Below are 27,663 nucleotides of genomic sequence, written 5' to 3' on the forward strand. Positions count from 1 at the left end.
CTCTTTGTCAGTGATTTTCTTGTTGTCTCGGCTCTTTTTGTTGACATTTGAAATCTTTTTTTAGTCATCATTGACCATAATTGTACTTGTTTGCTTCTTGTTCATCTGATATTGTGTTTCAGTTTATTTTTGATTGAAATTCCTTTTAGTTTTCCCTTCCCTAGGTCCATAGTAGGTTGTTCTCTTCTGTTTTCTAATTTTCAGACTGTATTTGTGTGTGAGTGTTCATAATTTTATGGTTGTGGCAGCCATTTTGAATCTGTCTTTCTTTTTTTTTGTAACAAACTGGTTCATAGTTCTGGCTGCTCTGCCTGAAATCCTTGTTCGCTCTGCATCTTTCTAACAGCTTTATGAATATTTGCGACCCCTTTCATATGAAGCAGGGTGTTTTTTTTTGTAAATGCTAACAACATATTTGATTTATTTCGCAGCAAATTAAAATAGTAAATGAACAAAATAAAAAGAAACAATCAATAGGCTACACTTGTCAAGTTTGATTTTATTTTGTGGTAAACCTTACTCTCGTACACATCTAACTCGCTGGATCAATGATGGACAACTATTCATTACAGCATCGCCTACAGTACAATGATTAATATTACTATGCTTACAAGCAAAATAAACAATGTTAAATATATAAATATTAGTTCTCTGTGTAAAGCACGGCACACAGTTGACTTGCAGCAGTAGAATGTCGTTGCATCAGTCGTCACAAATATGCTGGACCCGCACGTTTGTGCTGGTCAGAAACACGCTCTGGTTTTTCCTTTTCTTTTCTTTTTCTTTTTTTCTACTGCAGATAAAGTGTCTACTCTGTCCTCTTGCAGCTCTGCAATCAGAGCCTGTCTACGCAACCGGGGACAGAGAAAAGTGCAATTAAAAAAAAAAAAACAAAGAAAAAAGAAAAAAAACACAACAACACTAAACAACCAGGGCAACGGGAACACGCATATGCATGGCAAGACTGTTGTGTTGCGCAACATCGGGAGTACTGGAAGGCTCGGTTAAAATTCATCAGTTGTGATCTGAGGGGGGGATGACGGTAACGGGTGAGAAGCGGAGGAAACGAACACGACGCGCGGCCAAACAGAAGTCAGCTGTTTCGCTGAGCCTCCGTTACAACATCTGGACTATCAGCACCAGAACTTACTAGTCTCTGTCTCACACACACACACACACAGAGAGAGGCTGGACTTCACGGGACAGCGGACAGCGAAGCGGCTTCACATGGCGACCGAAGCGTCCGAGTCTTTGGGTCGGCTGTGTATGACGTGCTCCACCTGTCCCGAGTCGGACACGTCGTAGCTCGTCTTGTACTTGGCCAAGATCTTCATCAGGGGACGCAGCTTCAGCCACCACTGCTCTTTGGGGATCCTGTGGCTGAACAGAAGATCGCAAAAATATTCACCCAGCTCGCTACTGCTGCGCTTTTAGATTTGTTTCTTATCTTCACTTTTAATTGACTCAAGTGTTGATTAATGGTTAGATTAAAAGCAGTTTCTATCGATTGACTAACAACGTCCGCATTAGACCTTCTTTTAATGTTGCAGTTTGCCTGTCATCCAGCAGAGGGCACCGCTGGTCATTCTTAAGCAGAGACAGTTGATACAGAAATAAAGATGACGGGACCATACCAGAGCGGAAAAGAGAACAGGTCCAAACAGAGTGCGGTGTGGGATGCAAATTGAACTTTATGTAGTTCTGATTTGAAATATAAACAAGTTCCTTAAGCTTCACCTTAAAGCTGCAGTATGTAAATTTTATAAAGGATATGTTTTTATATGCTTGTTAAAACTGTCACTGTGTTGTGATGGTGTAATATGAGACAGATAATCTATGGGGGGGAAAAAAATCCTTGCCTTCTGCTAGTGCTAACTAAAACTAACCAATCAGAGCCAGGAGGCGGGGTTTAGCACTGCCAAACATGCCTATTTGGACGCCACAAACATCTCTCTGTTCATGGGGAATTTCTTTTTCTCTTATTTTACATCTTTCAATTCAGCTAAATAATGTTAAAATGTTTAGATTTTTTTTTTTAAATTCAACATATGAAAAAACGTGCCCTTTATGTCATGGAAAGACGGTCGACGCTCTTCATACAAGAGACAAATCTCCGTTTTTTTAGAGAATTGTCGCGTGTCAATCACCACGATCAATCACTGACGCATTAATTGACATCTTGCATCCCTGATACTCACACAAAATCGGTGTGATCCTTGAGCTGCACGACAGGCTGGAAGACCAGAGCCCTGGCGTGCATCCCCAGCAGACAGCAGGTGTCCTCGGTGTTGGCAAACACTCGGCCTGCGGGGGAAACGTCACGGCAATTACAGGACTCACACGAAGGAGCTCTAGCTTCATCCTCGGCGTACGAGGTGCCTTAACGAGAAATGACGGGGCTTCCTCTACCAGCAACTAAGACCAAACACTAACGAAATCTAAACAAAAAGAGGTGATCACGCAGAAATCAGAATTAACTTAAAAGGCTACAGACAGACACGGTACAGAAGAAGATTAGGACCACTGGAAAATACAGGAGAATTCTCACTTTACTCTCTAAATTCTGACTTTTTTCTTACAATTCTGACTTTTAATATTCAGACATTAAAAGTCAAAATTCTGAGATTAAAATCAGAATTCAGATTAAAGTCATAATTGAGGTTAAACTCTGAATTCTGAGAAAAAGTCAGAATTTTACCCAAAAAAAAAAGTTGGAATTTTGATTGTGAAGAATTGTGATTTAAAAAAAAATCTGAATTCAAAGTTTAAAGTCAGAATTCTGAGAAAAAAAGTCTGTTTTTTTTTTTTTGCCAATGGCCCTAAACCTCTTCTGTAACAATGAGAGGCAGGGGGTAGAGGAGAGAAATCCAGCCCATGGTTTCACACATTTCCAGCTCGCTTTCAGATGAGTCATAATCTGGAAATGGAACTGCATGGCAGCAGCTGATAAACATGAAAGACATGAACACAAATGTGTGTCTGCACAGGAAGTGTGCATTTCTAAGCTACATGGCCACTAAATGGCAACACAGGAACACAAAGATGGTCATGGAGCCGGCATGAAAAGCAAGATTTACCTTCATCTTAAGTCATCCGTGTGTAAGAGGGAAACAAAACATAAAAAAAGAAAACCAGCTTTAATTGTAACGGCACTTTGTAATGATTCACTTCAAACATGTTTTGCCTCGATAAACGGCAGCAGTTGGAAGAATAAACGCCTGAGAGATTCCATGACAGATCTGCGTCACAACGGTCATGTCTCTGCAGGGAGGGAGGATCCTCTAGGGGTCAACAGCTCGGGTTTTCATCTACCGGCAAACACAGCGACTGGGACGCCTTACCTTTTCTGTATGACTCCACCAGCTTCTGGGAAAGCCACTGCATGGCCTTGGCGGAGATCTTGGTCCCGAAGTTGCGGTCGAACGGCGACGGCGCTCCTCCCTTTCAAAGCAATTCTCAAGTTTAAACACTTTTCTTTCTCCTTTTCCATAAAGGTTTATTATTCATATTTGCTGGTGCAGTTGACGTTTTTGCGTTTTGTCATTTTACAAGCGCAACCTTCATCGTATTTTGTAGGGGTTTCTATGTGATAGGCTGACACAAAGTCGTTTAGAATTCTGAAAAAGAAAGAGAATTCTTTCTTTTTTCAGAATTCTCACATTTCAGAATGTGAGAGAAACACATTCTCATGTGGAATGTGTTTCTCATTCTACATGAGAAACACAACACAAAATTCAAATTTTTTGAATTTTTGGGGTGTATTTCCATCATCTTTATACACTGGAATAATTTTGTTATCACATTGTTCTTTTCAATGAGGTTTTTTTTTTACTTGGTCAGATCAGTGGAGGAGATTGAACAATAAAAATGCTGATATATATAATTTTAGGGCCAAGAAGTCTTGGTTAAATTTAGGTCTGGGATTTGACTAGGGCATTCTAACAAATAATTGAGCTTTAAACCAGAGGTGCATCGATTGCGTTTTCTTGGCCAATCACGATCTCTCAAAAAACCTGCCCTGCACATTTTGGCCAATGCAGATTTTCTTTTTCTTCTGAAAAGTCGCTAAACATTGTAACGGAGTTGCTAAAGCAGAGGAAATGTGGTCAGTGGATCATTTTCAGACATTTGCAGCGGAGGATAAGATCAGTTTCAAGTTTCGGCCGATCACAAAGCAGAGTTTTGCATTTAGGTGAGACATTAAAAATGTACTTTTTCATAAGCTTTCCCTTTTTTAATCTTAAACACATCTTGACCTCTGACCGGTCTGTTGTGTTGCTTGTTCTTAGTGACCCTGTTTGTTCATCAATGTTCTCTAGAAACAGTTGGATTTTATATTGTTACTACATTACACATAGATGAACTGTATTTATTAGGTAAAAGCAACTCATTCCACTTGTTTGTCTTTAGGGCTATCCAGCTTATAGGGTCTAAATAAAAATGCACTCCGCACTTTACAGGTAGTAATACTGCCAAGCAGGCTTCCTCTTCATTCCACTTAACAATTATGTGCTATTTTAATTTGGACTGTCTCATTAAAATACATTAAAGGTTGTAGCTTTAAGATAATAAAATGTAAAAAAGTTCAAGAACCCCCCCCCCTCAATTTTCTGGTTTTGTTTGTTCTGCATATTATTAATTCTCTTATTAAAAGTTCTGTTTGATCCTGCTTTATCTGTGCTAATCTCCAGACGCAGACAAAACAAAAGACCTCATTTGCAAACAAGGGATATGCATGCTTCCAACACAAAAACAAATCTTCCCCGGTCTGCTCCCCCCCCCCCCCGACTTCTAGAATAATCCACTTTGCGGCAGCAGAGCATGCAGGACGGGGCCCGGCGGTACCTGCTGCATGTGTCCCAGCACGTTCTTCCTGCAGTCGAACACTCCTCTGCCTTCTTCCGTGTACAGCTGGTAGATGAAGTCCGTGGTGTAGTTCACGTTGGAGTTCTCGTTCCTAAACGGACCGAAGGAGGTGTTGTTATGGGTGTTACATAATGCGAGCTTATGAGCTGTGGACAGCAACACGCGCTCTGTTTAGTGTATAAGCAGCAGATTCAAAAACCGAGGGACAGAAACGCAGATTTATTCTCTAGTACCAGCGAACAACAAACAAAAGTCACAATGAAATAAAACTAAACCACCAGAACCCTGGTTCTCACCTGAGCACCAGTCCTCTTTGGATGCTGGTCTTCATTTTCTCTGTCAGATGTTCAACATTAGCCTAAAGGAAGAAACATTGACCAGCGTTGACTCCCTTATCAAGGGGTTAAAACGACAAAGCGGCCAGTCGGGCGACTCGGCCTCGTCTTTACCTGTAGATCTCTGATGTCGAATGGCTCCTCGTAGATGTAAGCGGCGTCGGCACCCGCCGCCAGCCCCCCCACGGTGGCCAGGTAGCCGCAGTAGCCCCCCATGGTCTCGATGATGAACACGCGCCTCTTGGTCCCGCTGGCTGACTGCTTGATGCGGTCGCAAGTCTGACACATGCACACCAAGCTCGCAGAGTGAGTACGTTAAAACATGGACGCAGGCTAACGCAATCCCTTTAGTTCACAAGTCTGATCCTCTGACTGAGAAATGCATTAAAGTGGATTTTTAGAACTCAAACCAGCAAGTATACAAGAGGCAGTAATTAGGCACCGAAACTGTTAGCATACTGGAAGACATTCCACATGAGAAACACAACGTCAAAACTGCATGCTGGTCATTCAAAATGTTTCACAATTTCATCAGGCTAGATGCTGTTTTTACCAGACTGACTGGAGTCCTGCAAAAGAATGAGAGCACATTGCATGTAAAAACATCAGAGGGGTGTTTTTGGTTTGTTTACCCTTTGCTGGTGTGAACTTCCTGTTTAATGGCCCAGTGCTGATAATCAAGTATCTAGTCAGGTAATGGGGCTGTTCGCACCAACACGCATTAGTTTGAAGGATTTTTGAGAAACTCTGATTGTGGGGACATTATTTACACATTTCATCCTCTTCTTTCTTACTTGCTCTAAATGTTTCTGACCGAAAGAGTAAAACGGGTAAAAGAGAAAAAGGATTCAAATGTTTTGGAGGAATCTTTAGCCTAGCAATGCTCTAGTCGTGCTTACAATCTTGTTTTAAACTTTTGTCATGCTGCACACCCCCAACTTTATAACTGTGCAGACAGCATTTTTAATTCAATTGTATCACAAGCAGGAGAAAGAAATTTAAAATTAGTTTGAGAAAAATAATTGGTGATATGCAATATTCACACATTTTACTTTCGCTAATCTTGCAACCTGATATTTTGCTAATTATTAGGACTGGACCATTAGTTCTACTGATGTCTCGGGTCTTTTTCCCCCCCAACAAATCAGTTTAAACAAAGTAATCAAAGCTTCATTGGCGGTGCTGGCGGCTCAAACTGCCTTACCTCCACGATAGCGTTCAGGGCCGTGTCTGCCCCGATAGACAGCTCTGTGCCCGGTACATTGTTACTTATGGTGGCAGGCAGCATACACATTGGGATGCAAAACTCCTCAAAGGTAGAACGGGCGTCACACAGCTGCAGCAGACACTCAAGCGCCTGAAGCGGCAGCATATAGAAAACTTGTTAGAGCCACTAAGAGAGGGCCGGCCGCTGAGAGAGCGATAAAAACCCTCTCAGCCAGTGAGAGCGTATCCTGCCATTCCGGCTTTTCCCGTGTGATAGCTGCAGTGGCTTCCCTTTGGCAAACAGAGGAGTGTGGCGGGATAGCAGAGAAGGTAAAATGAAGAGGTGTGGATGGAAGGGAGGGGAAGAAGAGAGGGGTTCTGGGAGGCTGAGGGGGGGGGGCAAAGGGTGAGAGGACAGAAAGAAGAGAAAGAATGACAGACAGGGAGTGTGTGTTTGGCGCGCCTCAGCGGTGATACGGCGTATAGCGACCATAAAACTGCCAAGTCGGCTATGGAGGTTTTATACACTGCAAGCCAAACAAGCAGCACTGGTCAAACCCACGAACACAGGGTGGTGGGGGGGGACCAGCATCATTGTGTTTAAAATGCATGGCGCTTCTTTCACATCTAGCTCATTAGTTTATACATTTCAAAGCCTAAATACGTGTTAAGAATATCTGAGAAATGCAAATAAAAAAACAGAGCTTGTTTCCATATTTTACTCTGACTTTCACTTATTTCCATACAATATGAATACAGTAGAATATGTGATTCATTGTCAACTATTGGAGCCCGTTTCTGCCTCCCAAAGGCTTGTTGCAACTTAATGTCAGTTCATAAGATCCTACATTAAAATATTTTTAATACAAATTGGAAATGTGTGTCAAAAAGTTAGCTTCAGAGTCTACATTAAGGCACAAAATAATAATTGGCTTAGTAACAAAATATTGCTGAAAACCACTAATGATGGTTAAGTGAGTTAAAAGTCCTAATTACGAGTCATTGCAATAATTCACATCATTGTGAAAACTTACAGTAGAAATTTGATAAATTCCCATTATTGATGTTTGAAAATCCTCAAAACTCACTGTATTGTTGAAATGTGTTAGTTTTTTTTATTATTAACACATTTTTCCACTGAAATTTGTAAATTTCAGTTACCTTATTGAATCTCAGCAGAGATAATATGATTTAATGCAGTTACTGTGGGCTGTTGTTGTTTTTTGTTTGGAAAAGAATCAAACAAGCAACTGGTGCCCTGAAGAAGCCAAATTCTTAAGACTTGTAACTTTAATTGTTACCGCAATAAGTGAGACTTTTTAAGGTCCTACCTTATAAAAGCATGAATTTAAGACTTTTTAAGGATGTGATGGGTTTCTTTTTTGAACTCTGCAAGACGCAAAATGTCCGACAAAAGCCAGAAGTGCTGTATTTGCATATTGTCTGTAAGAAAATAAAAGCCATAAAAGCAAGCTTAAGAGACAAGCTTTCTTTTTATATTTGTATTTCTCCATCTGTCTAACAAGCCAGCACCGCTGCACTCTGTTCGCATTTCATCTTCATGCTAAGAAGAAGGGAGGGGGGGGGGCAAACACAGAGAGGGGGGCAGGCAGAGCAAACATGGCGGTCACGACGCTTGTGCAGCTCAAAGCATGCCTCCATGTTCTCACTCACTTACTTACCTGTTAATGAAGGGAGGGATGCTGCTGTACACTGTAACTTTCACCAGTCTGGCCTCTCGGACGCGCGCGCACACACGCGCGCCGAGTGGCTGAATTTCCAGCGCTCCGAGTGGAGCGCCGCTGTAGGCCAGATGTGGCTTACAGACGCTGACCACGACAAGAATTTCTGCCAAATAATTCCCAGACAGGGAGGCAGGAATACAAAGTCACTGGTGAAAAGACCGAGTGAGCGATCTCTCCCTTCTTGTAACAACTGGCTTTCGCTGCGTCAGCATGTTTGTGGATTTCATGCTCGAGTGCGTGTGGGTGTTTTGTTTGTCTTTTTTTTTTTTTTTTTTTTTTTCCCCCCCCATCTGTTGGTGTGTTGCTGAGGTCATCTAAAAATCTTGTCGCCAGGCCCCCGCCCCCCCATCACTTACAGTAGTGATGGCGTTCAGAGCCGTGTCAGCGCCAATGCTGAGGTCTGAGCCAGGCACATTGTTGGAGACCGTGGCCGGGACCATGACCATGGGCACACAGAACTCGTCATATTTCCCACGAGCCGCTGACAATTCCAGCAGTGACAGGAAGGCCTGCAGGGCAGAGCCAAGGGCTTTAGTAGTGCGAGGGTGCAACTGTGGCAGGTGGGTTTTGGTTTTGAGAGAGGCGCTACTTGCCACAAGAACAAAAAAAAAAAAGGAGAGGAAGGAAAAGGACACAAGTGGACGGTGCCAAGGGGAGGAGCCAGGTCTATCACAACGGACAGCAGCGAAACAGACAGGTACCACTCCACATTCAGCCCCACGAAACACTCATATTCACAAAGGAAGACTCTTCTACTTCCATACATCACAGGAAAGTCGAAGCTGGTGAGCGTCTAAACGGGATTTGCGTGAAATGACTGGAGAGAAGCAGATGTTCACCGTTTCCTAATCAAATCTGTCTCAGTAGGAGAATTATCTATTAAAAATATCTAAATGCTTCAAGTTATTCTCACAGAGCTTCTGCATTTACAGCAAAAATCGAGGAAAAAAAAAAAAAGTCAGCTAATTTGTGCGTCTACTAAAGTCATCAGCGCTCTATTTGCGGTTTTAGGCAGAGAAATGACTTTGAAGCATTGATATGAACACATGGAGCATATGGTGACGTGCTGGCATGAAAGGAATAGGGCTAATGGAATACATCAACGCTAAACAAGATTCAGAACATAAGCACATCTGATATTAGGAGTAAAGAACAACAGCTGTCTGCTTTAATTTGATGAGGAATAACGCTGCAGCTGAAGTCATAAATATACATCTCTAAAGAGCTTACGAGCTTGTAGCCAAAACGAAAGATAGACCTCAGGAGCAAAACGTAAGCTAATAAACAGGCAGCGACAGAAAAGGATTTCAACGTACCTCAAATCCGCCAATTACCAGCAGAGCGTTTATGTTGTACTTTCGCATCTGCTCGGCAATTTTGTCGACATGCTTCGCAGGAAGCGTCCTGAGGAGGAGGAGGCGAATAAAAAAAAAGCTGGTTTTGTATTTATAGTCATTCGATGAGATTTCTAAGAATAATGCTAAAAATCCTCGCAAAAATGATAAAGTCACCAGAATACTAGGAGGATATTCAGGCTCTTGTTTTTTCTTTGGAGCGAAGAGGATGGATTACAGATGTGACACGAAACCCCTTCAGGTCACAGCTGAACACTGTCGCTTTGTAAAACATACCTCAATATAGTTCATTTCCAATAATGTAATGTAACTGATAAAATACTAATTATCCAACAAAAAAAAAAGAAAGAAAAACACCAACCAAGCAATTCAAAAATATTTGCCAAACTGTCAAATTACAGCAAATAATAAAAAAAAATCTAATTATAGTAAATAAAAAAACAATATTTGATTGATAAATAAAACACAAGCTAATAAAAATTAATAGAAAAAAAACAACTAATTTAACTAATAAATTTCACCAAAAAAAACTAGGCAATAAATGAAAAACAACTTACCAATATAAAAAAGATAATAAACAAAAAATAGCCAACAACTGTCAAGATAGATAATTAATTTTAAACAAATGTTAGGTCAAATAAAAAATGGCACGAGATGAAAAACGCAAAAATTAAATATACATGAAACAAATACTACATGTAGCTAACAGAAAAATGACATAAGTAGCTAGCGAACAAGCTAATTGTTTCATTAAACTATAGAAAATAAGACTAATTTACTAAATAAAAACTGAAAGTAAAAATAAGCAACTAATAAAAACATTAACAAACTCTCTTTAGCTCAATAAGTGGAACCTTATTTCTTTCTGAAAAGGTGTTCATGACTTTTTTTCCCTTACATAAATCACAGTCATTGACCTCCACTCCTCTTTCTGTCTGTTTTTAATCTGTGACTAGCTGTACGCCTCATTTTAACAGTTCGATTTCGTCTGAACTTTCTCCAGGCTTTAGTCGCAGCTGCCTAGCAACAACAAACATCTCTCGCCTCACTCAGTGCTGATTTACCAACTTCAAGGAGTTTTATAATCCTTCCCATTTTTTCAACTGATCGCTCTCTGGTTGGAGCCATGTTTTCTTTCCTTGAAGGAGCTCCAACAGCACATTAAGCGCCGAGTTCTCTTAACTGCACCATTGTTTGAATAATTAGACTTGTGCAGGCATTAGTTATAGAAATGTGAATTATGCTTGGATTCTAGCATAATTCACATTTTCTACTTGATCTGGAAAAAATAATGCCCCATTCGTTACACGTAGCATGATTTTTTTAATAGGCGCGTTCTACATAGGGAGAATAGTCAGCTTTTAGATAAAATAGTTTCGTTTCATTAGAACATCAGATGTTTTTCCATATTTTATGTTGCTTTGTTTTCCGCCTTTATAACCTCTAATCTGAACAACAATCATTACAAGAAAAAAAACAACAACTGAGATTTATAGATTTGAGCTTTTTTTGGGGAGATTTTCACCTTTTAGTTCCCAACAGGGAGCCACCCTGTCCAGTCCAGCCTCCAACATCCCCCCATTTAATCTCCTTAATCTGAAAAAAGGACAACAGACACACACGTCTTATTAAACACTGGAAAGTTTCACATTACAAAATGCCTGAAAAAAAGAGAAGTACAGAGCAATCGCGTGATATTATCCAAGTCTGGCAAATGTCAAAGCTACTCGAGATGGTTTAAATTTCTCTACTTTTACGGACGCCCACGTTTAAAATATGAATGGGTCAGAATTATAGTAATTTACTGGCAAAAGCCGAACGCATTCTGTAACACGGAGAGGATGAGTAATGAGTTCTGTGGATTCCAGGCAAAAAAAAAAAAGGAAAAAAGCCCGGCAGTGTTCTGAGCCAACTCCCTCTCATGACCTGAAGCCCTCTGAGGTTTTCTCAGGGGGGGAAAGGACAAAACTAGATCAGTGGGAGGAGTGTGAACCCAGTTCTATCAGTAACAGAACAAAGAATGACAGTCTGGTTTTGGATCAGATTCCCCCCTGCAGGTTTCACAGGCATCTACACTTCATTCACAACTAAATCCCTGCTTGTTTTGCTGAAAAACTGAAGTGGAAATCATCTGCAATTCTACAGAGACGACATTCTGAGTCAGATCACAACTCTCCTGTTGCCATCTGGTGGTGTCCTGTGGTACTGCGTCGGCTCAGGCTAATGGAGGGAAGTCGGTGCTGGAAATTGGTTTACATTAATCTGTGCGGATTATCCCCCGATTATTCTTCAGTGAGAAGAACAAGCAGTGAGAGTGCAATATCTGAGTCATCAAGCCAAAGCAGCACTCCAGATTTCATTCCAATAGGAAATCTTTTTTTCAAGTTATATGATTTCCTCCTTTCGGTCCAGGAGCTCACCTGCCCTTTGTAGAATCCTTCAAAGCCGTCGCTGACGGCAAACATCTTGTGTCCCTCTGAAATCCCCACCCTGACGGCCGACCGGACGGCGGCATTCATGCCCGCCGCGGGCGCTCCCACGTTCAGCACCGCCACGTTGAAGTTGCTCTGCGGGAGGAACACGCGGAGCAACGGGTCAACTCAAGTCAAGTTTAATCTTGTAACACATTTAAGCAACAAGACACTTCATAGCGCTGCAAACAAGCAATAATCATAACATTTTGTGTTCAAAATCAAATACGCTGATCGATATTCCACTAACTACCATTCAAAGGCAGCTCTAAACACACTTTTTTTTTCTTGCTTTAAAAGGAACTTGGTGTTACCCGCTGGGCGTTATTGCCAAAAATTATGTCATGGCATTATTTTGTTTTTGAATGTCTCGATAACAATGTCACAGACAAACACCCACAAGAATATTTAAAAAAAAAACATACAGAAATGTATGCAAGAATCACACAACGCATTTAGTGCGTCTAAGAGAATATAAAATAGATAAATAAATATAAATGCCAACTAAATTTGGCCAACAAAAAAAAAAAATGTCTGAAATCAGCAACCAAGTGCAAATAAAAATGCTTAATGAAACAAACTGTTCAACAGAACATGAGCTTTACGAGACGTTAAAGCTCATGTTCTGTTGAACAGTTTGTTCATGCGCAACTAAAACTAGGAATCTTATTTTAATATAGAGAGAAATCTTCCTTTTAAAAATGCTGAATACTAAAATATAAAGTAAATGCCTGAGCTTACTTCCTAATGACCAGGAACTTTGTTCATTTTCATGTTTTTCCACCTCTCTTTTGTTCCACTGTAGTAATGACTGTCAGTGTTCTGGTTTTTAGCATTCTGGACACCATTGCATTAATCAATGCGACTAAAGATAAACGCATGGGTGAGCTTCTCCAGATCTTTCTGCGACATTAGTCCTTTAATCCTGGAAATGTTCTTCAGGTGATAGAAGACTGAATTTGTAACTGTCTTTATGCGTCTCAGAAGGTGCAGGTCTGGTTTCCAGCTGTAAGAACCGAAGCTGCGTGCCGACTCCGGGTCGTTTCTGCGCTGGAAACAAAGCAGCCGTCAACGCTCACTCACTCACTCTGCAGCTTTGCTAAGTGACACGCCGCACGACGGGGAGGATAGCTGTTGATGTTCCAACAGAGGAAGTCGATGCGTAGCTTCTGGCGTGCTCCCGGGAGCACGTCACAGCTGTCGTTACGGATGGAGAGCGAGTCGGGCTGCTGCTGCCTCCACGCCTCGCTCGGTGTGAGCCGCCGCCCCTCCTGGCTGGGTTGACCGGGTCGGCTCTCAGAGGGAGGCCGAGGCGTCGTCTCGTGTCACATCAACCCAGCTCTGAGCCTCCGGAAGGCCTATTATGCTCACTACAGTTAGAGCTGTTTAGCAAGCAGGTGGATAGTAGCTGTCGGGATTACGTTATTTAATGAACGGCTGCTGAAAACCTGCATCACATGGGTCTAGGCCTGTCGCAATAAGCAGTAGATCAATTCATCGCACGATTAATTAAAACAAGCTTAATAACTGCCATTGGCATAATTTATCATCTGTCCTCCATTTTCTCTCGTTCTACCAAAATCTGGATGATAAAAGTCTCCAGTCTGGTGTTTTGGTCTCAACCAGCCCCCCTTTTTTGAAGGACAGTTTTGTTTACAGACTTCATAATTCATTTTATTTGCTGTTTGTATTGTTTGGTTTACTTATTTAGGGTATTTAAAATGACACCCAGCTCCTGTGTTAAATGTTCAATAGAATTTAAAGTTTATCTTTATCGTGATAAACTTTATTTATGATAAACAGCGGGGATGTGAGCGCCAGTCATCTATCTTTTCCTTCCTTTTGAAATTATTATCAATATTTTCTTTTCTTTCTCTCGCTCTTTTTTTTTTTTTTTTTACAGTGAATTGTGTAGCCCAAATTAGTATTTCTGGATTTAAAAGTATATTATTACCATATTTTTGTTATTCAGCTCAACATGATAACTGTTAAACTTATAAAAAAAAATTTTTTTTTTTAGCTATTTGTTAACTCACTTTGTGGCTAAAGTTAAAAACTTTAGCATAAGACAAATAATCTGTGAAAATAATTGACCTCCTCTGCCATCTTCCATCCCTTCCAGTACTAACAGAAGTACACAGCTCAGTCAAAAACAACCAATCAGAGCCAAGAGAAGGGTCATAGTGCTGCTCACATACCCCCCCCGGACTCTGCAGTATCTTCCAGACATCATGAATGCTAAAGTTGGTTAGCATGGTCACCAATGATGGCAGATAAACGTTTTTTCTGGAAAGGTAAGTTGTTTCTCCATTAGTACATTTAGCAGTGTGTACATGAGCCTGATTGACAGCGTTTATACACACTTCCTGGCTCTGACTGGTTGTTTTTGACCAGGAGGGGATCATTTCTGGAGATCTGTAGTAGCTCAGGGAGAAGACGGAGGAAGTTCAGTTGTCTTGCATCTGATCACATGTTGGTTGTGACCCCTAAATGGCTAAAGCTACATATTTAGAGAATTGCTTTGCTTTTTTATTGCTTCTTGTTTTGCCAAGAATCCAGCAGCAGCAGCACGGTGTGTGAGGCCTGTACTATCTGAGTCATTCTTTGTAGCTAGAACCTTAGGACAGTAATAAATAATTTAGCTTATCAAAGGGTTGGGGGAGGCTGTTTCGGCTCTCGGGCAGCAACCTGCTCCTTTGGTTGTGTGTGAAAGTCGTGCGCGCTGCGTTTTCAACTCACAACTGGCAGCTCAGACTCGGGTTTGCGGTGAGCCAGCAGTTTGTACGTCCTCAGGTTGTTTTCGAAACTCCTGTAAAACACGGCGAAAGACAGTCAGCTCTCCTGTTCGATTCGAGGAACGCGTCAAGACATTTTTGCTTCCATTTAAACTCTTCTTCTCCTGCTTATGAGCTATAGCAACACACACCAGCTGTCCAGACTGATGTTAACCAACCAAATCGTCACATCTTCTTTTCTACTAATGCTTTATTTGGAGCTGAGATTTCTACGTCAGCCATACCTGCCCCGAAGTTTGACGGCCTCCTCAAACCGTTTCTGGTCCATGGCTTTCTGGACCTCTTGAGTCTGAGGAAAAGAGAGAAAAAATAATAATGTTTGCATTCAGTTTCATACATTTAAAGCATATGAAACAAAAGTTAACCGCAATCCATTTCTCTCTTGTGGCCGAGAGCCACAATGTCAGATTAAAATGCATTTTAGTTGCATATAAACTTACTTTGGAGACACATTCTAATCTGAGACACTTTTACCATGAACTGATGATAATGGAGCACATATAAAGACCAAAACTTGAATGCCTGTTGTTCTATAAACAAAACAAGGTTGTTCTGGCGTATATAATACCTTCCTTTCAAGAAGAGGTCAAATGAACGTGTGGCCAATTACGGCATATAGAGAACATGGGCTTCTCCTCACAGATCACAAATATTGTGTCTGTTTTGTTATCAAAACAAATAAGGAAGTGGACAAGGACACAGCACAGCTGATGTCAAGGTAACAATAGATAGTATCACAATCAGCAGCCAGGCAGTTGCAGGTGTTGTTTGTGAGCATAAAGTGTTTTTCCTACTGTTACAACACATCCTTAATACTGATTTTAAAAAGTACTTGCTCCATTTGCAGATTTTACTTATGACATGTGAAAAATGTCTTGTTATAAGTGAAGCAATCTGCCAATGGAACTAGTACTTTTTCCATTAATATTAAGGAATTATTGACTTGAAACAAGCTTCTATATCCTGCTAAAAAGTTACTTTCAAGTTAGTCTTTGTCTTATTTCAAGTGTACTAAGATATTTGCACAAGAAACTAGACCAAAGATTTTGTGTTTCTGCAACGTAGGCAGAAATGAAAATACATTTAAGCCTAAACACAAAGAAAAGAAAGAACAATGATATTTGTCATATTACCTGACTGTGATCTATGATTGAAAGAAATCACTTATGAAAGACATAACGAACGGAAAAGTAAGATTTTCCTGTTTTTATTGAAATAAAAAATATTCAGATAAGAGCAGAAATCTTCCCAGGGACATCTGCCAAATTCCAAACACGACTGGCCAACAGAACAACAAAGCTCTTTTCTGTTCCTGTGGAGATGATTAGCTGTTACATCATCACTCTGGCAGTCATCGCCAGAACGCTTCAAAAGATCATTAACCATCAACGCCTCTTTCTCAGACAACATTTTAGACGTTACAGCCCTTCTGAGCCCAGTTGGCTCCTTCTCAGCTCCTGTGCGTTGAAAACTTAAGGGGTGTGGGGATGTCTTGGACCGTTTCCAGCTCAGCGCTACACTCACCGTCTGAACACACTCCATCAGAGGCACGCGCACCGACTGGTTCCCGCAGAGAGAGACCACACAGGCCGGCGTGTTGGCGGTGGTCTCCAGGAGAGCCAGGATGGCCTCCACTCCCATACGACTGGCCTTTTACGGGTGGACAGGAACAGACAACAGTGCGTTATTATCGCTTTATTTTTGCATGCACGTGTTTATTAAAACATTTAAATCCTGTTCTGTTTGCTCCTTTCCGGTTCATTTTCCCTTCTTGACCTATTTTTGGTAGGCTTGTAGTACGGGCGTAGAAACGCGTCTGCACGAGTCGTGCCCTCAGCCTCGAATCTCATCATGTGCTTAACTCAAATCCCCGACACCATTTCCTTTAAGACAAACACACTGAGGCTTTACCATGAAATACTCTACCGCTACCATTACAACTCCAAATGTTTACATATTCCTGTGTAGAGCTTCCACTTAAAGTGTTACAGTTTCCTACAATGTCACTGATTCTTGTTTAGTATTTAGTCAATATGGGAACGAAATTAAGGACGGAATTTTTTTTTAATTAGGGCTGGATAAAAAGGCTGAAAAATGTATCGCGATATAAGCGTTTCAGTCGATATCGATGATTGTTTAGTTGTTTTTGTTTTAAATATCTGAACTACAGCCAAACTAGTGACTTTTTCTGTTTTATCCAGTTTTCACTTCATGACCTTATTTTTTATTTTTAAGCACTTATTGAAAAGGTTGTTGCTAGGCAACCACAAAGTAAGCGAGTTAGTTACCAAATTTGCTTAGCTGGCTGTGAGAGGTTGAGCGACTAAAACCTTTCCTCTGCCTACATCTCCCAGAATGCCATGCACTACTGAATCGGGGTTCAGTTAAGTTATTGAAAAGTCTATCGCAGGTATTATCTATTGATATTGATCACATGTATATCTATATCATGATATATATTGTTATTGATTTATTGCCCAACCCTATTTAAAATCTATTAAAAATCCTAAAGTGAGGATTTTTTTTATTCCACTGTTTTTCCAGAATTATTGTTTTTAAAATGTGTCAGATTTATTACATTTGTAAAGCAAATTGTCTGAAGCTCTTTGGCTCTTTAATTGGTATACTCCAAACTAGAAGTAAAAAACTGAACGGTTCAGTAAGAGCTTTAGTTGTTTAATCACAGCATCCCTGGTGAAGATGTGTAAAGTTTCTTAAAATAAATTAAATTATGCATTACTAATAGCATAATTTCACACAGAAAATCTTTGACAAATCAAGCCTTATAATTGAGTACAAGTATTCAATGTGGGGGGAAAAAGCAGCATTAATAGGTACATAATTCCTATTAAATAAAATTCCTGAATCGTGTTTGTATGGAGGGCCAAAAGGGGCCAAATTAAATCATAAAAAAATATGTATTCCAGCCCACAGTCAAAGCCAGAACACAGTTGATTAAAACCTTTTAAATGCTTTGGATTGACAATGATTTGCAAATCCAAAAAAAAAAAGACTTGTACAAAAGTCTTTCTTGTTCTTTGAAATCTTGCACATTTTGTTTAATATTGAGCAGAAAAAAAAATATGTTCAAGAAATGTATTTGTGAAGTTTTAAAAAAATAATAATTTTTTGTGCTTCCATGTTAAAGATTTTGGTCATCACAGCCAAAAGACACCACTGAAATACATAATTCATTATCTGAATCAGCTATAATAGGTTTGCATTTTAATGATTTAATGACATAGTTCATCAATTAATTGCCTGTCAAATAAATTAAACATGTATTTCATGGTACATTTAATTATTTATGTATTTAATTTTGTCACTTTTCGCCCTGCATATTTTTGTAGTTTGTATTTTATCAGAGCGACTTCTGATTAGTAATTTGTGACTTCCTGTTTAATCTGGGATGTTATTGCCCCATTCTTCCTAGTTTAAATTCAAATAATAAAGATTTTATTATTTGCCTTACACACAAGTTAGGCAAATGTGTGCAACTTCATTGGCATGACCGTGAGAAAATAGCTGAATAACATCAATGTGCCCACGTTTACAGTCAGTGCAACAAATGAAGTTGAATGAGGATGCATTTAAAAAAAGATCACTACTAGATAACTGCAGCAAACATTTTAGTATGCAATGATGCAACAGCAATTAAAGATTAAACAGTTCTACTTTATAAACACTTTTTTTTTTTTTTACCAGGGATTCTAATAATCGTGCAATTGGCGCTAGTGTAGCTTTAGAAATGACTTTAAGGAAGAATGTGAAATAATTTATCCATAGCCCTGCTTTCAGAGCTAGCTTTTAATAACGTTGGCATAACAGAAATGTGGACTGGTTTGTTCTGGACCCTTAAGGTAAATTCAAGGCCATGATTGTTTATGCTTTCTTTTTTTTTTTAATAAATTGGTTTTGTGTGAAACTATAAAGTGTAGTATTTACGGGTCATTAAAAAATTTTTTTTTTTTATGGTAATGCACTGACTATTTCAAACTGCAGTAACTCAGCCTGTACTTCAAATATTATGAATAATCTCAAACTTTCTATCTGTTCAGCCTGATGTTGAAGAAACAAAAAACGAGAAACCATGGTGACAATGGATATCTTTCACATCATGTCCCGAATACTTCATTTGATTAACAATAAGAAATGAAAGCAATGTGCTAGGTTGTTTTTTTTTTTTGTCTCATTCCTCCTTGTGAACCTACCAAGATGCGGTCAAAAGCAGACGGCGTCCCTCCTCTCTGCACATGGCCCAAGATGGTGACCCGTGTGTCAAAGCCCAAGTTTTTGACAACAAGCTTTTGATGACAACACACAAAAGGATTTAGCAGCAGGTATTGTTGCGGAAAACCATCAAAAACCACTTTGTATATGCAGAAACATTCAAAAATAACTGGGCACATCACACACTAAAAACACAGGCACAATATAAAAGCTAAAGAGAAGGGGAAACTGCAAAGCACAAGCAAGCCATTCTAATTTTTCAGTCATGTTAGCTAAATAGCTTGTAGCCCATAGAGGAACCCAGGCAGGATGTGAACCATTAAAAAGAAAAGAAAAACCCAAGAACTGATAAAACAATAAAACTTTAGACTTTATCACCAGTTAGTTGAATGAATGAGAAAACTAATGTGTGAAAGCAGGTGTAAATCATAGAGATGCACCGAGAACGAGGACTTGATGGAAACAAAAATCAACAAGTTAACAGCAACACGTTTGCGCTAACAACTTCCACTTGTTGGGAGTGGAAGTTGTTACGATGGGAAATAGACTCAAAGATACCGGTTTTATATCAGTTGGGATGTTCAAAATAAAGCCTGGGAATCCACAACACAAACGCCAGCCTCGCTAATTACAAAATATTTTACATGCTGAAGGCAATTTGCTAAATGCTAAAGCCAGTTTAAAATGTCACCGCAAAGGTAATTTTGTCTCTGTTTTCAAATAATATGAAATTGCTGTTTTACAGATACTGCCGTTTAAAACTTGTTAACCACAGTGGGAGCAGATTTGAACTTTTTTTTTTTCTTACACTCATTACTTCACCTCCCTTCAGCTAAACATGGACATATTTGGTATTCATGGAGACATGAAGACTCTTGGCTAGAAGCTGATAAAAAGGATTTGGACGTTTGAGTTGAGCAGGAAGCATTTGAGTTGGACAGATGTCAGTGATCAAGAACATTCTGCAAAAAGACATCGTATGGAGCTCCGGTAGTGCCAAAAAGTATATATTTTTGTGGTTTTATTTTTTCAATAAAACATTTGTTTTTTTTACTCAAGATTTCCAAAGAATACGCTTGAATTAAAGTCAAATATAACAGTTTGTTATTGTTTTATTATGTGATAAAAAAAATTAATGTGTGCGTTAAAAAATATATATATATCAAAAACAAAAAAATGTACACATGTAATATTAAGTTTAGTAAATTTAGTAAGTAAAAATGCAGGAAGTCCCAAGTTTTGTACTTGTTTATGTATTTTTCACTAAAACTTCTGTAAATATGCTTCAGTTTACCTCAGGTGCATCAGTCTTTGCACGGTCAGGTTTCCAAAAGTTCAGTCTCATTTATGATACTTCTAGAAGGTTTTTATACTATGTAATGACAAAAGATTTCTGACAAGAAAACATCCAAATTATTATACTTTCCATCCTAATTCTCTCTGAAACAATAGCAGCTATTGTGGTACTTAGACGTGTGATGGAGTCCTGTAAGAGTTTATTTCGATACCAAGATTATTGAAATAGAGTTAGTAATTGCTGAGACAAACGAAGTTGGATTTGGGCGTGTTATTTTAAACACAAACTTCCGAAAACCCTGCGGGGCTCAAGTTTTAACATGCATGACATAATGTTTCAATTTAATTCAAACAACGAGTTACACAACAACAAGCAGGCTAGCATGTTTAAAATGCTATTCTTTAACTTGAAATTTAGCTTTGAAAAGAAGCAGAATAGAAGCAGATGAAAAAGTTTCTTAAAATATGAAGATATTACATTGACAAAAAAATAAATAAATTCTGATCGGTGCATCTCTACTAAACAAGTGGCAGCTGGTTTGGGAAAATGTGTGTTTGGTTTAATGAGTGTCCTGCTGTCGTTAAGAGTACAGAACCGTGAAAGCCTTCTTACCAAACTAGCAAGTGTGCCTGATAGAGCATTCCAGAAACACAGCAACAGAGTCAAAAGCCACACCGGGGCAGAGGGTCAGAGTCATACAGGAGGCTGGAGGCTCGCTGCACACAGCTCTGTACTTACATTCTTAATATAGTCAGTTGTAATGGCTTTGTTGTTACGGTCAATCGCCCCTTCGGCGACAATTATGATATTCAGCCTTTTCATCCCTGCGCGGTTCTACAAAAGGAGGGCGTGGTGGAGAGACAACATGACAGAAAAACTGAGTGTGTGGCTGTGACGTGGGCTTTCAGAAGCACGGGAGCCAAAAACAGAGAAAGAACAGCTTCCTTCATGATATAATCAGCGGTGTCCTGCTTCTATCGCTGCTTGTCAACACTTTTGCTGCGTGAGATTTAAACGCTGTTGCTAAACAGCAGCAGTGAACGTTCGGGTCAGATCTGGTGGCATCGGCTGGGTCGCCGTGCTTCTGGCTTCCCCTTCTTCTTTCCACACTCGTGTACTCACATCCTTGACAATACTAGAAGTTATAGGCTTCCCGTGCCTGTCAATGGCTCCCTCTGCTACTATGATTATGTTCAGCCTTGTGCCCCTGGAACGGGTCTGGATTACAAAACATTGTGAGGTTTTCAAACAGGAAAAACACTGAAACTTCCACACTCGTGGATCTGAAACATCAGATAACTTATGTATTAATGTTTTGGGGGGGGGGGTTTGTGGAGAAATAAAACTAGTCATTCAAATGGCTGGTATATTGGTTCATTTTTGCTGCTGTGGGAATGCGACGGAGTTACCGCAGATAGTTTCTGGCACATCTTCTCCTCCCAGCCGTCCTCTGGAGGCATTTCAGGAATCAGAACCCAGTCGGCGCCACAAGCCAGAGCGCTCACCAAGGCCAGGTAGCTGCCGTGTTCCACACAGATACGTCAGCTTCATGCGAGTACCGCTGGCACACCCACTGAGTCTGCTGTTTATTTTTCTTACCCACAGTGTCTGCCCATGACCTCCAACACAAACGTCCTCTGGTGGCTGAAAAGGCCGGATGATGAATGTGGAATCAGTGCAGGATTGGTGTTGGAAACTAAAGAGATGCAGCATTTTTTGGCTCTCACCTCTGTGCGGTGGTCATGATGGCGTCTACCACCTCGATGATTCTGTGCAGGGCCGAGTCGGTGCCGATTGTCATGTCGGTTCCACAGAAGTCGTTGTCGATGGAGCCCACCATCCCCACGATGTGCAGGGCCGAGTACTTCTGCACGGCGTCGGCTTCGATCAGACCTGAAGGGACCAGGAGGGTCTTAGAAACTCGTTCAACTCTTTGGTTTCATCACATGTTTCTTTCTGGCCCCTTGAAGCCAGAAACAAACTGTTTCAGCATTCCTTTGGGTGGCAGTATCATGTACCTTCCAGTAACAAAGGGCCATTTTATACGACAGTCATGTGACTGTGTTACCTTCAGTTGTTATAAAAATACTACATAGAACAAATATGACTCTAAAGAAATTTGAGTTAAAAATTTGAAATTGGGCCTCTGTCTCTTTAAGCTCTTCCTGTAATTCAACTTTCAGAAAGCTGTCACAACATGGTTCTACTATTAACCCTTTACCAGAGTTTTACTGAGAAGTAGCTCCTATAACGAGCTCAGCTAATGCTCAGTTCCACCAGGTGTTTGCTAATTGCTGCTGACTAGTCTGCAGGAGCTGCCCTGGAGAATAAAACTTCTTATGGCTTTGTTTTATAGCCACTGTTCCATAGAGTCAACAAACTACAGATTGTTGCCATGGAGAGGGATGTATCGGTTTCCCTCCTGGTCCTGTTACTTCACAGCTCGATGTCAGATAAGAGGAAGACAAAGATCAAATGTATGGATGATATGTGGGTAACTTAACAGATTTGGTTGCAATTTATTTAACGGATTTCTGCGTAAAAGAGGTTACATACAAATGCGTGCCTCACCTTTGAGAATTGTTTGCACAAACACATTTTAAAACGATGTGGACTTCTCAAATATCCACCGTTTCCTGTTGGTTAAAGTAAAAACGGCTGATATTTTCGGTTGTGTTCCACTACCTTGCTGCACCAGCTCAGAGAGCAGGCCGCTCCATTCCTCCCTGAACAGGTTGGCCCCCGTCAGACTGCCGTCGCCGCCGATCACGCACAGGTTGGTGATGCCGCGCTCCACCAGGTTGTGAGCCGCCTTCAGGCGGCCCTCGTGGCTGCGGAAGTCTTTGCAGCGGGCGCTGCCGATCACAGTCCCACCCTGAAGGCAGCGGAGAAGAAGGCAGGGGAAGCATTTCTGGTCTAAATCAAAAGGTGTTGACGGAGAACTCTGGTTTCTCTCAGTCCTACTAACAAACGATAAAAACAACATTTTTTTGTGTTTTCTCTTTTAAAACAGTTCATTCTAAGCAGATGCATGTTTATTACCACTTGTAACATGCTGGAGACACTCTCCCAGGTGGCTTCTCTTATGTTGTCCCCTCCGTCCACCATCCCCTGATACCCCTGAGCGGAAAACATGACAGGAAATATGTCAGGACCTGTTTGTCTCCGTAATTCATGAAAAGGCAAGATGCAAACCAGTTAGTGCAGGTGACAGGAAACAAACAGCAATACTGAAAGAGTTGCGGGAATTTTTGGTAAATACGGGTTGTCTTCTACAGTGATGATATAGCAGAAGGTTGCTTTCACATAAAAATCATTTCGGGATGACTAAAATCTCCCAAAACCTTTTTAGTTACAGTACAACTGAAAATGTTAAGTCAAAATCTTAAAATATATGTTCAGCATAGACTTTGCACATTGCCATGCCAACGGTGAAACATGGTAGTGGCAGTAGGTCTGCAACCATAGCCAATTTTGCTAGACGATAAATTGTCCCAGAAGTTATTGTGATAAATGATAATATTGTCATTTTGAGATCTTTTTCAACTGGTATAACAACAAAAGCATAATAATGCAAGTAAACCTCAGAGATCAACAAACTTTCATTTCCAAAAAACTTTTCACAATTTTAATGAGAAAAATGGTTGGATAATTATTAATTATTTTTGTGTTGGTGTTTATATTGCCTCTTCATTTCCCTAATATTACGACTTTATTCAGGTTTCCTCGTCAGCCACATAATTCAAACAGAGTCTCTAGACCTGTTAGAAACATTCTGTTTCTGAATCGAATTGTGACCCTGCAAAATCGGAGTCAAATTGTTAGACACTGAAAGACTTGCATCTCTACTGACCCTTATAGAGTTGGCCTGAATTCAAAGTTCAAATAAATAGGAAAAATAGAAAAGAAGAAAAAGAAGCGCCTGTCAGACAAGATAGCGGCATTGGGCGTGCTGACATCACTGGGAACTCTGGAAACCCAAGGAGTGCATAGGTGGGGGAAAAAAAACTGATTTTCCAATAATATGATTAATGGATTCAATCAATTCATCACCCAGCTCTACCATGATGTCATTATTTTTAACATCACAATGAACTAGAATTTTAACAGGGGTGTGTACACTTTCTAGATTCACCATTTTAGCGCTACTCTCCTTCATATGTAAGGTTTGTCCCTCGTCACTTTGTGAGCTGCAGGAACAGTACGGCGTTCCCGTCAGCCACCCGCTGAAGCCTTAAGTCCGTTATGTAACGGCATGCGGCGTGAGCTGGGACAGATGAACTGGGATCACGGTTCGAGCAGCAGAGCACGGCTGTTGCTTCCTAAATCCTCTCCCTTTGGTACTGATCCGTACCTGCGCAAACGCTGGTCGCATTCATGTGAGATCAATCCACTTCACGCTTAAAAACCAACACCTCCTCATGAGCGAGAGCAGTCATAACTAATTTCACACGACAGCATTTTGTGCAGAGTCATGCTTTCTGTTGGACCTGTGAAGCGGACGGGCTCACCTCATGAATAAAATAAACTTTAGCTCCCACGTACAGCCCCATTCGGACCACGGCGCGGACTGCCGCATTCATTCCTGCAGGAGGAGAGGAGGGAAGTGACACAATGCTCATAATAATTGACAACAGAGGAGCTTTGCTGTAATGCAGTGCAGCTATAGTGTAGGAGAGGGAATGCATGCTTAAGTGTAAGCTCAGAAAATTTCTGTTTTGTAGACTTCTGTGGTTTAGGTCAGTCTGTTTCTTATTGCAGAGTTGAAAGCCTTTTATGGGCACAATGTCTTCCAGCTCGTCCCTACCCTCTCTCTGTTACAGTGCGGTTTGTACAAAGTGCGCTCATTAACGAAGAAACTCTGCTACGCGATCTGAGAGTAAATGTAGGGTCAGGAGACCGGAACGGTTAACGCTTCGCTCGCTGGGGGACGGACAGAACCCGGCCGACTGGATCAGCTCTAAATCAACAAATTTCTCAAAAACCGGTGGGCTGCCGGAGGGTTGTTGCTTAGCAACGCAAAAGTTGAGGCTGTTGGACAGCAGGGGAGAGCATTTACGAAAACAGTCTGTGCATCTGCTGGGATTTTTATTTATTTTTTTGTACTCAAACGCTCCTTGGTATTTATTTGATAAATAGTGCGTTTAACTTCAAAGGAGGTAAAGTTTTTGCAATGTCCTGGGGAAAAACAAAAAGTTAGAAAAAGGATTGTTCCGAAGGGTATCTTGAAGAACTCATTCACAGTCGAGTCAAACGACCTGTTGAGCGGTTACATAACGGTGCACACTAACGCCTATTGAGGAGTCTCTCCCACTCGTCTCCTCTGAGGTTTTCGAGGCCCGGATCCAAGCACCCGATCTCTCGTTCTGCATGACTGGCGCTTTCTCCAGCGCGCCGCGCACAAAGCCTGGAGCAAAAAAGGCCTGAACAGTGCCCCGACGACTCCTGTCACGCATACGCAACGTTACTTTGCTCTGGGATCCGCTCAGGGTGGGCTTAAGATCAAAACCAACACACAAAAATCTATTCTTAGAGTTTTTGGTTTTTTCTTTCTAATTAACTACTTTGAAGTTTTCAAACTCTATATTAAGAATTGAATTAATTGCATCTGGAAAAGAAAAGTAAACTTTGATCTTCCCTATATCAGATACTTAAAAACATACACGTTTTTTTTAAATTATTATTCCAAATTCATCATATGCACCAAAACAAAGAAAATATGCTATTTACGTTCTAAAAATGTAGCCATTTTAATTTGATGCACGGGTCTAAATGACTGATATTGCTTCACTGTCTGTGGAATTCAAAACTAAAGATATTTTCAATAGAACACGCATCACATCCTTCCTCTTTTCTACTGTTGTTCATCACTAATAACGCCAACATTGGCTGTACGCCATATTTGTATAGAAGGTCTTTATTTCGAGACAAAAAGTAGTTCAGACCATTTTTAAAAAAAAAATAAAACAAACCATCGACTAAAAAAGACAAACACATTTATGACGAAGCAGGCAGTTATTAAGATATTTTTAAAAAGCTCGAGGTATATTATGCTGCAGTTGACTGAGCTCCTACTATCCGAGTCCGACACGAGTTTAATAATTAGACATGGAAACGGTGCGTCTGAATAAACATATGCTGATGAATAGTGAGGGCTGACTAGAGTAGAATTAATAAATTTGTCTAATTATTAAGTTCAAAATGCACTCCTTAGAACAGGGGTGGGCAATCCTGGTCCTCGAGGGCCGGTGTCCTGCAACTCTTAGATGTCTCCCTGGTCCAACACACCTGAATCCAACAGCTGAATCACCTCCTACGTGCAGTCAAGTTCTCCAGAGTCCTGCTAACGACCTCATTATTTGACTCAGGTGTGTTGAAGTAGAGATGCATCTAAAAGTTGCAGGACACCGGCCCTCGAGGACCAGGAGTGCCCACCCCTGCCTTAGAGGCTGAGCGCGTTCGCGTTTTTGATCAATAAGAGATGAGCCGGTGGAGCACGTGACTAAGAGTTTCCTCTGTGACGCAGAAGCGGCCGGGTGCAGCTCATCACGTACACAGGATGGAGGCTTCCCGCCGCTGGCCCGCACTCTGCTGCCTAAACCTCAGCTCTCACCTCCCTCAACATTAGCTCAGCCTTCCAGGGCTGCTGGCCCTGAAAGGCGAGCAAGCCGCTGCCGTGACGAGCAGCGCGCCCGCGACTTTCACTTCCTCGTTCCCATTAAATGCACCACAAGATAACTGACGACCTTCCAGCACCTGGTGGAAAACGCAGCACGCAGCTCGACCTTGGCATCTCTCTGGGCTGCTCGGTTTCGGAGAGTTTGAGGATGCGGACGCCAGAGTCGTCACGTTGCGTCATGTTAGCATCTCAGCTAACAGCTGCCTCTTCCTGGATGATTCAACATCACGCTTTTAGTTTGCTGGAGACTGAAGGGCCCACTGCGCAAAGCTTTACAGACATATTGTTGCATAAACACGGTCTTTCTTACCACTGACAACACAGCATCACTGCCGAGGGGGTGTTATGTTCGCCCTCTACGGGCATGTCTGCATTAATGCATAGTAACCTCGAAAAACCCCTGTGTCCGTGCATGCGACAAGTTACCTTGAGCATCTCCTCCGCTTGTGAGCACTGCGATGGCTTTCCCCGCTCCCGACAGGTTCTCAAAGAATATCTTCTTGCTGTCCGGCTGCGCCATTTTCTCGACTGGTTAGTATTTGTTTCGGGTCAGAGTAGTTAAAAGTCTCCTAACAATTCTGTCCAGGTTGCGGCGAAAAGTGATGAAGGGCAGCAGTCTTCACAGCCCCATCTGCCGATAGTATGGCCGTTGTGCTTCTCGTGTCTCTGTTCCGCGTCTAAGCC

At 41.0% G+C, this 27,663-nt stretch overlaps 1 protein-coding gene across 8 annotated transcripts; it reads right to left on the reverse strand.

Moving 5' to 3' along the window:
- Window positions 1-479: 479 nt before the first annotated feature.
- Window positions 480-27,663, reverse strand: pfkpa (phosphofructokinase, platelet a). Of its 8 annotated transcripts, none has more exons than XM_032550823.1 (23): window positions 27,406-27,663; window positions 24,812-24,885; window positions 23,343-23,420; window positions 22,986-23,175; window positions 22,028-22,193; window positions 21,900-21,944; window positions 21,710-21,818; window positions 21,039-21,134; window positions 18,985-19,077; window positions 16,298-16,423; window positions 14,998-15,062; window positions 14,718-14,787; window positions 11,928-12,074; window positions 11,033-11,103; window positions 9,469-9,556; window positions 8,509-8,661; window positions 5,316-5,480; window positions 5,163-5,224; window positions 4,846-4,957; window positions 3,342-3,441; window positions 3,078-3,083; window positions 2,199-2,304; window positions 480-1,380 (listed from the first exon to the last, which is right to left on the reverse strand). In XM_032550823.1, exons 1-23 carry the CDS (start codon window positions 27,497-27,499, stop codon window positions 1,224-1,226), a joined length of 2,373 nt encoding a protein of 790 aa, XP_032406714.1. In that variant the 5' UTR covers window positions 27,500-27,663; the 3' UTR covers window positions 480-1,223. The 8 variants fall into 8 exon arrangements, with proteins under 8 accessions (XP_032406714.1, XP_032406713.1, XP_032406711.1 ...); XM_032550822.1 differs by lacking the exon at window positions 8,509-8,661 and adding an exon at window positions 6,406-6,558 and having other exon boundaries at window positions 27,406-27,662; XM_032550820.1 differs by lacking the exons at window positions 8,509-8,661; window positions 21,039-21,134 and adding exons at window positions 6,406-6,558; window positions 21,423-21,518 and having other exon boundaries at window positions 27,406-27,662.

Source organism: Xiphophorus hellerii, chromosome 21 (assembly GCF_003331165.1).
Source record: "Xiphophorus hellerii strain 12219 chromosome 21, Xiphophorus_hellerii-4.1, whole genome shotgun sequence".
In the NCBI taxonomy this organism is placed as follows: Eukaryota; Metazoa; Chordata; class Actinopteri; order Cyprinodontiformes; family Poeciliidae; genus Xiphophorus; species Xiphophorus hellerii.

What these genes read in the sequence shown, in the direction of transcription:
- pfkpa (XM_032550823.1), bottom strand. Translation starts at nt 27,499, where the DNA reads ATGGCGCAGCCGGACAGCAAGAAGATATTCTTTGAGAACCTGTCGGGA. An exon ending in CTGCTTTTGACCGCATCTTG is followed by an intron (nt 16,424 to 18,984) that starts GTAGGTTCACAA and finishes CACCCGTAAAAG; the next exon opens with GCCAGTCGTATGGGAGTGGA. An exon ending in CTCTGAACGCCATCACTACT is followed by an intron (nt 5,481 to 8,508) that starts GTAAGTGATGGG and finishes TGCATGTGTCAG; the next exon opens with ACTTGCGACCGCATCAAGCA.